General features: G+C 32.8%; 1 protein-coding gene across 1 annotated transcript in view; it reads right to left on the bottom strand.

Annotated features, from left to right (window-relative positions):
- Positions 1-13,670, bottom strand: part of LOC145293931 (serine/threonine-protein kinase RIO3-like) — a 50,706-nt gene that overhangs the window by 24,747 nt on the left and 12,289 nt on the right. Inside the window, exons 2-7 of the mRNA XM_080140757.1 lie at positions 12,136-12,311; positions 8,534-8,629; positions 7,503-7,615; positions 6,012-6,149; positions 2,328-2,515; positions 1,298-1,480 (exon numbers count right to left, since the gene is read on the bottom strand). Coding sequence (XP_079996883.1) covers positions 1,298-1,480; positions 2,328-2,515; positions 6,012-6,149; positions 7,503-7,615; positions 8,534-8,629; positions 12,136-12,311 — 894 coding nt within the window. The remainder of the gene's footprint in view (positions 1-1,297; positions 1,481-2,327; positions 2,516-6,011; positions 6,150-7,502; positions 7,616-8,533; positions 8,630-12,135; positions 12,312-13,670) is intronic.

The following is a 13,670-nucleotide window of genomic DNA, read 5'->3' as shown; positions in this document are numbered from 1 at the left end:
AGAACGTTACTACCAATACCATAACCTTGGTTGAGATAAAAGACTAGGATGCCACACTCTGTCAAATGCCTTTGAAATGCCAAGCACAATGACCCTACCCTTTTCTGAATTATCCATAAGCCAACAGATCCATTCAGTTACAACAGTTAATAGATAAGCTGTTGAGCGAAAACCATGAAAGCCATACTAAATATTGCTAACGAGGCCGAGACTTTCCAGAAAATGAACACGCTCGATCAACCTCTCAAAAACTTTGCTAATATAAGAGAGAAAACTAATAGGATTATATTCTAATCACCAGTATTTTTAAAGATAGGAACAACAAAGAACTCCTTCCAACAACAAAGAAAACAGAACCGAGACAAATGTGATCGAATAATTTCGAGAGGATATAAGAAAGTTCAGGAGATGACATTTGAGAATAATAACCCGAATCAAATCACGACTGAACAAGGTCACCAATAATTCTTGCAAACATCTTTGGAATAATAACCAGGAATCAAGAGATTGATCAGTTTTCGAAGGAAAATCAGGAAGAACAGCACCAGAATCATTGAGAGAAGAGTTCTCAACAAAAAGACAAGCAAAGAAATCAGTCGTATCCTTAGAAGATGAAGTGACCTAGTGTCATGAGAGGACATATTTCCTTTTAAAAAAATGAAGAAATTACAATTTCTTACATAAATTATAATATAGTTATCAAATATAATAAATATAACACATAATAAAAATATTTATTAATATAATTAAATATTATAATCTATATATTAATAGGATGGCGTGTGTGTTATTTATTTTGTGTGTCACGCTTACATCCGAGTGATTTGTTTAATTGTTATGGACTTCCATTTCTTTTAATAAATAATTTTACCAAGAGGTTTCATAAGTTTTTGGTTTCGATTATAGCTGATGGCATTCCAGTAATCTATCTTTTTTATAAATAATTTTATCAAGTAGATTTTTGCTAAGAAAAGCATCAAGATCAGCAGTGACCATATTGTTTTGAATTTTACCAAAATTTAAGGGCGACAATTTAATTCAGCTACAGAAATTTTGTTTGTAAATAATTAAAATTCTTTAATTGCTATAAATCGTAAAATTTAATTTTCTTAAAAAAACAACAAAAAAACTACCTGATCAATTTAACATATTTGGAATATAACACCTTCGTTCTATGATAAGTACATACACTATAAAGATTTTTCTGTATTTTTTCAAGTGTAATTTTAAATAAGCACCCTTGTTTTTTTTAGAAAGCCCAAAACAAAATTCAAGGGAGATAATTTCGTTGATTTACCTATGAAGATTGGCTGCTTCTTTTTTGGTCCACTTCTGAATGATTTTCCGAGGATTCATTTTCTTCAAGTCATCATGACTGAAGCGGCTGTCACCGATAACATACATCTTCCTCTCTTTGAAGTCAGTGAGAGTCGTTTTGAACACTTTAATAGCACACACGGTCGGACAAACTTCATCGTTCCTGTGAACACAGTAGGAAAACATTTTCATTTTTAAATTGAGAATATTTTCTTGCACAGTAAATGACATTACATGTGCAAATATGCATTAAAAGAATGGAAAGATACAATTCATCCAGATTAGTTATGATAACTGTATTCATTTTAACTAAGCTTATTCATCATACCACTTCAGACGAGAAAAAAAAAAAAAAGATTAATTGAATAAAATGTTTTAAATCAGAAATGACCATTCTTTTCACACTATGAATTGTTCACAATACGAAACCTATGAATTATTCACAATACGATTATGACTAATTAAAAACACAATTTGTTTCTTGTTCAGAATTCAACAAAAATAAAAACACAGAGCAATCTTTATAATGTACATACCTGCCACGGAACAAAAATGTCATATTCCAGAAAATGACATAAATTGATCAATTTGCATGATTTTTGGAATATGACATTTTTCATTCTGTGATGGGTATGTATATCATAAAGAGCTTTCTGTATTTTTTCAAAAATTTTTTTTATTTAGGTTGAAGTTTGGACTTACACCTGCATTTTATTCCATTATTATAACACAATGCTTAAGATATTAAGCATTGTATATAAGGCTTATATGTGGCAACTATTCCATGCATGGGCAAAAGGTGGTTTTGTAGAGATATAGCATTGGAATAATAAAAAAAAAAAAAAAAAAGTAAGAGGAGCAAAAAGTAAAATACAAATGGGACCAAATCAATCAAAGGAAAAAAAATATTTAACTTCTGATAACAATTTGACTTATTTTTATTTTCTTAAATATATCTCATTTATGATTTCAAATTATGAAAAATACAAAAGATAAAATATGTTACTTACCCGTTGAGAAGTTTGTTATTCCTTTTGGTGGGTTTATTATCCAAGTAGTCGGCTAAATTTTCACCTGCAGCAGAAGAAAGTACCACAGATTCTTTACCTGTGCTAACAATGCCATGAACGTCATCAATAACTCCGCTATTAACCATCTGGAACAATATCAGTTGGGTGTCCATGTCCACAGCTTGGATCTGCAAACAGAAATTGGTTCATGTCTTATTAAAAGTACCAAGAGAAACTTCCTTGAACTTAAACGAAGGAAGAATTTATTTTATTTATTAGAGACTAGCATAAAATACATTTTAATTCATGCAGATTTCACATTGAATATTATATTATGCCTAATATACAGTACTGATTTCAAAAGTAAAAAAAAAAAAAAAAAAAAATGACTTTGGTGCTATCAGCTAGAATTGAAACCAAAACATTTCATGCTCCAGTTGTGTTCCCTACTGTTTAAACTATTGACATATAGATATGAAAGATTTAAAATTAAACTATTTCAAGCTATGAACAAATTTTTGCAGGCATGTCCCCAGTGATGCTGGGTTAAACAGAGCTGAGATAAAAAAGATAATGAAATACCAATGTCTTATGTACATCATGAAAAGAAATTGGAATCTTAGAGATTTTTCATCATTCTAGTAATTATAGGAGAAACCGGACTCATGAAAAAGAATTTCAAAAACTATCTGACGAACATATACGGTGAACCAACTGCAAGAAAGATATAAAACAGTTGCATTTAAAAGAAGGACAGTTAGAATCTTAAAAAGATCTCTTGATTGGAATGTTTGAGATAATAGCTGAATTTCTGCCACCCCCACCAAAAACAAAATAAGAAAATTACTGAAAAAAAAAAAAAAAAAAAAAAAAAAGTAAACGTAAAACAAGAAAAGATCTATCCATAAGCTGCCTCTATTCAATTGACACTTTTAATGATGAGATTGTTATTCGTATTATTCCTAAAAATTATACAAGGACCCGTAGCATAGTGGATAAGGTACTTGATGCATCAGTCGTAAAAATCAGCACCTGCTGAGGCTGGTTGGTTGGTTGTTTTTGTTTTACGGCATATCAACCCTTTTCGGGTTATTTAATACCGAACCCAAAGATTTTGAAGAAAAATTTTTTTAATAGAATATATTTGTTGTTTTCACGTCGGTTTCTAACAGTTACTACCACTCCGGGTCAGAGTGGACCTGGAAGCAATGGTAATTAAAGGGTGGCTCCACATTCCCCAAAACCCACAAGCTGGGGCCTCACCACTGGATATAGTTTAAGGTCATATCCAGGATCCCCATTGAGGGACTTTTACCCTCTGCAGGGGGGCAGTCAGCGTATTCTAATGCCCCACCGACAGGGCCACCTGCTGAGGCAGTCCATTTTTTCACAGCTGCAATTAGGGTATTGTATTGGGGAACTGCTGTCCATGTAATGCGTCGTCTAGATATTCAAACAAATCAAAGTCGAACAGTGCCAGGTCAGTACTGTGCAGTAGTCAGACAGCACTGTTCAGTTGAACTAGCATTACAAGCGTATACTGTATTTTCGTGGACATCAGCAATATTACATACCTAATGTGCTTCAACAAGTCATATCTTGTTTATTTGTGGGTCCAATTTTTAAAAGAATTACATTGATGGAAAGAGAATAAAATAAGCATTCCAATGATCTTAATTTATTTTTCTCTTATGCATTGATTATTTTTATGCTCCAAGTTAAAAATGAAAAAACGTAAAAAAAATGACGGCAGCAAAAAAGGAAACTGTTTTTTCAATGTTTACATTTTATACGTTACGTTTGGATACATATGCGTGGGGTTGAATTTGATTGGATATGGCTGAAATTTTACAGGCTATATAAACAAAGAAGTCCATCTCTATTGGTGTTTGATTTTTATTTTTACGATCACAGGAAGCAAAGTTATGACCAAGCAAAGTTGACAAAGAATATTTCAAAATTGATAAGATAAATCGGCATATATCATCCATTTTCATATAGATATGTAAATATTTGATAATTATTAATTGTGCGGAAATTTCTTTAAAATGTTATCTTTTATAGAAATTAACAGAAAAACGGTTCGCTAAGTGCTAATGCTATCATAATGCATAAGTTCTGGTCATCTATGGGAATTTCCCTCTTTTACAGAAATCCAAAACCTATATAAAAAATTTTCTTCGATTTATTTCTGAAATTAATTCATATCTACTCAATTTTTTTTTTCTGTGAGGGGAGTAGTAAATACCGGCCATGAATGCTACACCCAAGATTAAGCTCTCCTTTGGTGAGGAAACAGGAAAATGCCTATTCACAATAAAGCTATATTTAAATACCACTATAATACTTAGTTTTGTTCATAAATAGACATCCACTGTATGATACGCCAGTTTAAAAAAAATTGAAATTTGTACATATGAATGTATAATTCATGGCTTATGGTAAAGAGATACATCAGATTTGACTGCATAATCAGAAAGAGCGTACAATTTTATATAAGAGTACCAAGTTTCATGAGAATAGCTTGAAAAATAAATAAATGGTGGCGAAATTACCAAATTTTTTGAAATTTCGAGGTCCGTAATTTAACCCACTTTTTCTAAAGAAAAATGTCCACGGAAATGCATAAATTTTGGCACTTAAAATTCTCATAACTTTTGAACTACTGATGGTATTCGCATAATTCAAACGGTTTTAAGCATCTTTTACATAGCTCTTTTCATGCAATTGATAAAATAACAATTATCTAAAAAGAAAAAAATCAACTTGTAATGCTAGTTGAACTGTCACACATTCTGTAGTCATCAAACTTGCGTGTGGCCTGGTGTTGTCGTGTTGCAAATGGAATTTTTCCCTTTTTTCTGGCTTTACATAGGTAATTCGGGCCTTTGGCATGGTCGACATTTCAACGTAAGAGTCAGAGTTGGCAGTCAGCTCTTGTTTCAAGAAATCCAAGAAAATGATGCCCTCTCTGTTCGAGCTTTGCCTGCAGATATCTGCATCTTTAACTTTTTTGCTGGAGAGCATGTGTAGTGCCATTCCATCAACTGTCATTTGGACTCTGGCTCGTAGTAATGACACCACGTCTCGTCACCAGTGATGATGTGGTCCAAGAATAATCCATCACCCTTCGGCTTCATACTGATCCAACAAGTCCTGACAGATATCCCGTCGTGGTCCTTTTATTTCAGCATAAAATTTTGTGAAACTCACATAGCACACACTTTGCTGCATCCTAGGGATGACAACATCGTTTCCAGCGCACTGACATACGCATTCAACTCTGCACGCATTTCATTCACCATTATTCGATCAGCACAGATAACTTGGTTGATGCGCAGTGGTTTCTGGATTCTGGAAACTATGCATGAGCGTCTGGAGCACGTTTTTTCACTCACATCTATGTTATCACTCTGAAATCAACGAATTTCTGCGTGGAAGAATTCAATGACACATCTCTGCTTATGACGCATGTTGATGACAGGGGTGCTATTTTAGAGTCTCAAACTGTCAATATCTGCAACAAAGATGAAACTTTCAGGTCATGAATGTGTAAGTTCAGTCATCATAACAATGCGATTTGCAATCTCTCGGATTCATTTGGATGGAATAAAAAATAGGAGGCATTACTTTCGGAACAACTCTCACATAATATAAATTAATAGATAGATACCAATTACTTACAGCAGTTGAATGTTCTTTTTTTTCGTGAACTCTGTTGTGTCTTTTATTCATGGCATTAGTGTGAACTTTAAGTCGGTTATAGACATCATTTGGTAATTTGAGGTCCATACCTTCCCCATCTCCAGAATTATCTGAAATCTGAAAAAGGAAAGAAAGAAAACAATTATCGATCTGAACAAAATTTGCGACATTGACGTCACATCACCAATCTTAGTCTTTTTATTATTGTTCACCCACTAGGAGTTTTCGCACAGGTCATCATCTGAAATTGCTCGCGGACAACAATCGGTGGTGTTCCCTCGAGTCCGAGTGAAAAAAAGTCCCCTTAGATTTCCAGTACTCTACACCTATTTTAATAACCTTTGCAAATGAATCTGAGTGACAATAAGCCTTCCCAATGTCTTAGTTCACTTTGCACTCGTCCAATGAAGTTCTAATTCTCATCTAGAAAACTTATAAGCTTCTAGTACCGCATAATAACGTTGACAGTCAAGCAACGTTCAACCTAGTCAGTACTTAATGGGTGACCATTGGGGACTTCCAGGTGATGTATGTGATCTCTGCTTATCTCAGCATTGTTTCCATTTGTCATGGACATCACCTTGCCACTGGGCTCAAACAGTGCCGATTCAGGAGAAGTTTGGTTGGTTATTGCGCAAACCTTGGCTCACAATTACACATGCAGCTGCCCCTACGAGATTATCCTTTGTCATTCAAGAATGAACGGAGGCATCAAACTTACAAGCTGAAAAAGAAATGCGAACAGAAAAAAATGTAGACCACCAACAGGACACAAACTACAAAGAAATGTTTGTAATAGTTGAAAAATGCTTTGACAACTTAAAGTCCTTAAACAAATGCAAGCAACGTACATTGTCAAATTTTCCTTTTATGTCTACTCATTAATCCATGATGTAAAAATTGTTTAACTTGCGTGAATATGTCTGTAGTTATCCACCTTATATCTCAATCTCCGGCAACTTTGGGTCACATATTTCATCAGGGTACGTAAGCAGACAAAAGATGCTGAAGTGAAAACTGTTGGACGATTAATTCAAAATGGGGCACCCCCTCCCCTTTCCTATGTTAAGAATGGCTTTCTAAATAGAAAGCCATTACAATTTTTACATTATAGATTTCTAAATAGAAAGCCATTCTTAACATGGCGAAAACAGGGATTTCACATTGACATAGCGTGTTGAAAATTATTTTCGTTTTAAAAAACATTTTCTTGATTTAATAAGTTTCAAGCTTTTATTTAAACTTATAGCCTTCTGACAGCTGATTGGATAATCATTTCTGCATCTTCTGACTGTTTACGTAACTTGACGGCAGATGCCGACGCAAAGTTGCTAGAGATGAGGTCATAAACTGATTAAATATTAATGTATCCCCACAGTAAGCCACAATTTTTTAATATCAGAAATGTGGGCGAATACAACAAGGACATATACCTTGCTATTCAGTTTTATTATTAAGAGACAAACTCACCTCCATTAATCGTGAGGCATTCCTTCGACCACAAATTGTCGGATCGTGCTTTGTTGTTATATTTTTGCCCTTTCCTGAAATACCATAACGCCCAAAATCTGGAACTGGATTATCTATAAAAAAAAGTTTGCATATCTTTTGTTAAAAAAAAATAAATTCTAAAACATTTCTGTTCTGTAAAAGAAAAAAAAAATGATATAAGATATGATTTATAAATAAATAAAAAAAACAAAACTCAGATGTGATACAATTTTAGAAATGTATCATTTTCTAATTAAAGTAAACATTTTTAATTTTGATAGCATAGGGAAACGTGCTGCACTGCATGTTTTGCTGATGCATACGAATAGCAGATGTTGCTGAGATATTTTCTTTGTTTAAAATTTAAATACTTCATTGAATGGGGAAAGTAATGCTGGGAAGGTGGTCATAGGCAACCTCTGGAGGAGGAGGAGGAGGAGAAAAGTGGGAGCTGAACGTTTGAGGCAGGCAATTAATTTTTCTGAAACCTGAGTGATTGGGCCAGCATACCTTTCTGATGTTGCAGTAAGGAACTGAGTTAATGGGGCATATGTATTTCAGGCAAAACTCATTCTGCAAGTCTACAATTTAAGCTTGGGAGAGCAAGTACCATTTGTAATATCCCAAAAAACTGCAATATCAACTGAACACTGAATACTCTGAATTATAAAATTTACTGCTAAGGAGGAGGAAAAAAAGAGGGGTTTAATTTGCTATGTAAGTTTTAAAAATTAATCATTCTGTTCAAAAAGCATTTGTAAATTTGGGATAAAGATTTGTTGAAAAAATATCAAGTAGGGGGACCATTTTTATATTAAGCTTGCATCGAAAATTGGACCCCTACTTAAAACTAAACATGTATTTTTTTTTTTGTTCAAAAATCTTAAAATTTGGTGCTATCAATAAGAATTAGAAATATCTTTTTGAAAATTGAACAACTTTTTACCGAGAACAGAACATAATCATATGCATCGACTTGAATGCTTTTGTTTGCCTCAAATTAAACTTACCCCATTCCGTCTTCAGTTCATCGTTTTCACCAACTTCAAAATCGTCATAACTTTCTGAATTAGGTGTAACGCGAAATTTTTCAAATGAAATAGAAACTACAAATAAAAAAAAGGATGCAAACAAAATAAATGAAACTTAAAAAAAAAAAATATTTTGAATGGAGCATAGCTATTAGATTATGTGAACTACAAGATTAAAAAGAAAATTTAAAAATTAAGATCAAAAATAGTCATTATATTTTTAACTCCTCAATATTCATTTACTGTAAAAAAAAAAAAAAAAAACTCAAGGGAGATAACTATAAATAGTTAAAAATCATTTCATTAATGAAAATCATAGAAATGAAAACAAAAATGATAACATATTAGATTAAGTGTGAATTAATCTTAATCTCCTATATACCACACAAACATAAGTCTCCACCAAAATCAGCATTATATATATTAGCAGAAATTGTTTATATATATATATATATATATATATATATATATATATATATATACACTAGCAGAAGTACCCGTTGTTGACTGGGTTCAAAAACAGCCTACAGAAAATGGACTGTGATTGATGAAAGTATGATAGGTTATGAAAAGGAGGGGGTTGTAAAGAGATAGGTTTTGATACTCCAAAATTTTACCCTAAGCAAAATATGATGAAAGTAAAGATAATTTTCGCGAAAATATTTTTTTATATCAACTTTGTTTCCATTCGTAGCCAAGAGTGACCAACAAAATGTTTCCTTACAAAGAGAAAATGTTATATATATAATAATATAAATATACAAGAAATAAATGTTACCATAGTCAATAAAAGTTACTTTTATGGTAGAAAAGTTCATTGGTTTGTATTTTTAAGTAGTTTGTAAAAAATTTTTTTTAAATTTTAATTCACAAACCGGTTTAAAAAAAAAAATCAAAATGGCAGCGATTTTGAAATGGAGAGCCCCATTTTCAATTTGAAGGAGGGGCACCTGAGCATTCTGTATTAACAATTTAAGAGAGTTCCGTCAACGTAAGGAATTTTTAAACATATTTTAATGTTTTCCATTTTGTGCTTGAGGAATATTCGATTATTGCATGTGTAGTTTACATAAAAATTCATTTAAGTAGTTATCGCCTCAAATTTCGTTTTAATTTCAGTTCGCTGAAATTATTTTAAGTAAAGAGCATTAAAAACTATTTAAAAAAAAAAACAAAAAAAAACATGAACTGAACTTTTATTGACAACATTTATTTCTTATATATTTATTTTTTCGGGTAATCGTTTGTTGGCTTTTCTGCTAAACACTCTTACTAAATAATATCACTATAATATCAAAAAACAAAGAAACAAAAACAGTTTTGAAAAATAATAAAGCTTTACTCACTTTAGTAAAATAATCCGAAACAGCAAAATGGGATATTAAAAAAGTAAACACGTAATTACTTTAGTTTTTTAAAGCAAAGAATCAATATAAATATGAATAAGAAGAAAATGGCGTCCTTTTCAAGCAGAACAGCTTCATTTCAGTTTTACAGTATTGAACGGTGTAGTATTGCACCGTCAAATTCAGGGTTGTACTATTGTAATGTAAAGAACACGCAGAAAGGGTTGTAATCAACTGAATTCCTTCTAGTACACTGACAAAAAAAGCTTAAACAGATTATAAATAAAAATAAAAAGGTTATATAAATGTTTTTAAAAAGACACGTAATCATGTGAGCAGGATTTTTTCCTTCTTTTGACACAATAACAAATAACGTTCTTATTTTTGTATTATTTATCTATTTTCAAAAGAGTGCCACGTGCAAGTGGAGAAGGAAAAAAAACAAAGTTATGCAAAATTTGTGTTGAGAATTGTCTAAAGTTCTGACTTTTTTTTGGCTTTCACTTTAATAAAAATGTGAATTTATGAGGTGAATTTATTCAACACAATATGATTCAACTCAAAAAAATAAATAAAAGCTAACATGAATAAAGATTAAAGTTAAGGTGTTATTGTGGACCCTCACCCCTTTTATAAAACCTTCTTAAACTTTGTGACATATTTACATTCTATGGAGGTCAGGCGCGAACGAACACCTAATAATTTTATTATACCATATTTCTTCAAACTGAAACATAATTATCAAAGTATGCTTATGCAAATAGATATGAAAAGTCTTTGTTAAACTTTGTGCCATATTTCCATGGAGTACAGGCGTGAACGCAGACCCCACAATTTTATTATACCATCCCTATTTAAGTTAAAACATACTTATCAAAGTATTCTTATGTACATCTATATCAAAAACCCTTGTAAACGTGTTTTTCTTTTTTCATTTATTTCCATACTTTGGGGGCAAGGCGCGAACACAGACGCCACAATTTTTATGAACCACCGTTCTGCCAGATCAAACATACCCATTCCTGATCCTCGATATATCTTCTACCATTATATGTAATCAGTTTTTTAAAATAGTCAACCATATAGGAGCCTATTCGTGACCAGACACACAGCTTTATATTATACTAGCGAGGGGTACCTGGCGTTGCCCGGGTGTTTGTAGGTGTGTGTGAAAAAAAAAACAGGTGCCCGTGGAAAAAAAACGGATCCTTGACGACGCGCAGTTGGAAAATAGTATAGTGTGAAAAAAAAAAAAAAACAGGTGCGCGTTTTTGATTGATGGACGTGACGGCGATAACTATTCAGCAGTTAGCATTTTGTGCGGGACAGTTTTTAATGAGGTCAATAAATCGGTTTGTTTGTTTTTAAAAAGCCGCTCCCTTGTCTCGAAATGAAAGCTACCGTCTGATATGATGAAGTCAACATTGACCAAACGGACTGGCTCTGGGCCTGTGATTAGAGTCGAGTTTCGCTTTTTTTTTATACCGAAAACCGAATGTAACGTGTGCCGATGCGGGAAATGTGGAATAATTAACATTTGAAAGTCAATAAAATTAAATAGACAGGCGAGCTCCGTGGTTAACTGCGAGATATTACAATTTATAGATGATATAAAAAGTTTTAAGAAGCTGCGAAGCGAGCGAGCGCTTCTCTGAAAGAAGCCTTTTGTGGACATCGAGGAAAAGCGTACATGCATACATACATTTTCGCTTTTATATTTATAGATATATATTTATATATATCAAGGAAACAAAAACTAAAGCATTTAGACTTTCAAATTGTCTGCCAACAAAATATCTTCACACTTTGATGATAACTTATGTAAGTAAAAATATTGAAGATAAATCTGAATTTGAATATGCATAAACCTGTACATCATGAATTTGAACTGGTGGCTAAAATAGGAATTAAGTGAAGGAGTTGTCTGTTGTTTTTCATGAAATGTTAGCACATATTTACCTTTGTTATTGACATTATATTTCATGAAATGTTAGCACATATTTACCTTTGTTATTGACATTATATTTCATGAAATGTTAGCAAATATTTACCTTTGTTATTGACATTATATTTCATGAAATGTTAGCACATATTTACCTTTGTTATTGCCATTATATTTCATGAAATGTTAGCACATATTTACCTTTGTTATTGCCATTATATTTCATGAAATGTTAGCAAATATTTACCTTTGTTATTGCCATTATATTTCATGAAATGTTAGCAAATATTTACCTTTGTTATTGCCATTATATTTCTTTTCCTCAAGTTTAAGTTTGTCATCATCTTCCATATCAAATTGCTGCTGCAATAAACGTGCCATTATTTCATCGTTGGCTTCTTGTAATTCTTTTTCACTCAAGTCAAGCCAATTGCTTCCTTCTGCAGAGGCCGAGTGTGGAAGGGGAACACTGCATAATAGAGAAAAGGTGTATGCTGAGCAAAAAAAAAAAAAAAAAAAAAGCGGTCAATTTTTTTAAAACTTTGACCCCTATTATGACCCCTTAACATTTGTTTTGGGTTCAAATCAAGTTATTAAGTAAGATCCATGCCCAAGGAACCTATATCTAAAATTTCAATTGTTTACACCCAAAATTGTCGGAGGAGTTTGGTAGAGTTCTCCAAGGTCAAATCGTTGAACTTTGACCACTTAACAGCCAAATTTCTGGCCGAAAACGGATTGCAAAGATTTTTTACCAAATCTCAGTACCCTGTATCTCAAATTTCGAGTTTGTAGACTTAAAATTGACAGAGTTATTGCATAGGGAAATGTACACAGACACGTTCACTTTTATAGATATATAGATTTGACTAATCTGGATTATTTGGATTACTAGGACAACTGTTCTCATCTTGAGTGTTATTCTAACTACATTTTGGTCGATGTAACTACTGACCTTCTTCATCTTGTATCTTGTCAAACCCAGGGATCTTTCTATCAAACTCTAGAATCTGCACTGAATTTCAAACAGAACCATTTATTTAATCCCTGAGAGTGGCATTCTCTTGTTCCATCAGTTATGACTGGATGGATGAACACCAGCAGTAACATGACAAGGCGGTCCAACCCCAGCAGCTAGGAACAGAAGACATCAAACCATGCAGCAGTAGTAATAGCAGTATCAAGATACACTTGAAGAATGTCAGAGGTTACATTGATCAAAACATTGTGAAAATAGTACTCAAGGTGAGAACAGTAGTTCAAATAATACAAATTATCAATCCTTATCTGAAAAATTCTGATCACCTGAGTGTTCCAAGTTCGTTCCACAAAAAAATCACTTTCACTTGAAATGTTGACAACTGTAATGTGATTTCTCCTGTAAGTATTCAATGTCTTCTATTATTTAAAAAGCGAAACTGTTTGTGTGTGTGTGTGTGTGTGTGTGTGTATGCAAATTTTTGTATGTTGGCAAAGGCTTTTTTCGGGGGGGGGGGGGGCTTCAGGGGAGTTACCACATTTTAGAACTTTTTATACACTCCCTAGATAATATCATCTCTGATTTACAAAAGGAGGTCATCTATCTTTTATTTTAGCGACTTTTACTCTCGCCTGTTTGCTTGGCTTTTCTGTATAAAAGCGAAACTAAAAATCAAAAGCGAAGTGCGTTCTCGGCACGTCCAGAAGCAATGAGCTTTCATCAATGCAGGGGGGAAAACCCGTCATATTAAATAATTGCTATTCATTTGGACATTCCCCTTTTCGTGGGGAGCTGGTCTTCCCAAACATCTTGGGGAAACAAACAAATATGCAGAAAGCATAAAGCTCA

Source organism: Euprymna scolopes, chromosome 15 (genome assembly GCF_053919585.1).
Source record: "Euprymna scolopes isolate OS-2025 chromosome 15, ASM5391958v1, whole genome shotgun sequence".
Classification (NCBI taxonomy): Eukaryota; Metazoa; Mollusca; class Cephalopoda; order Sepiida; family Sepiolidae; genus Euprymna; species Euprymna scolopes.
This window is presented reverse-complemented; position numbering and strand designations above follow the sequence as displayed.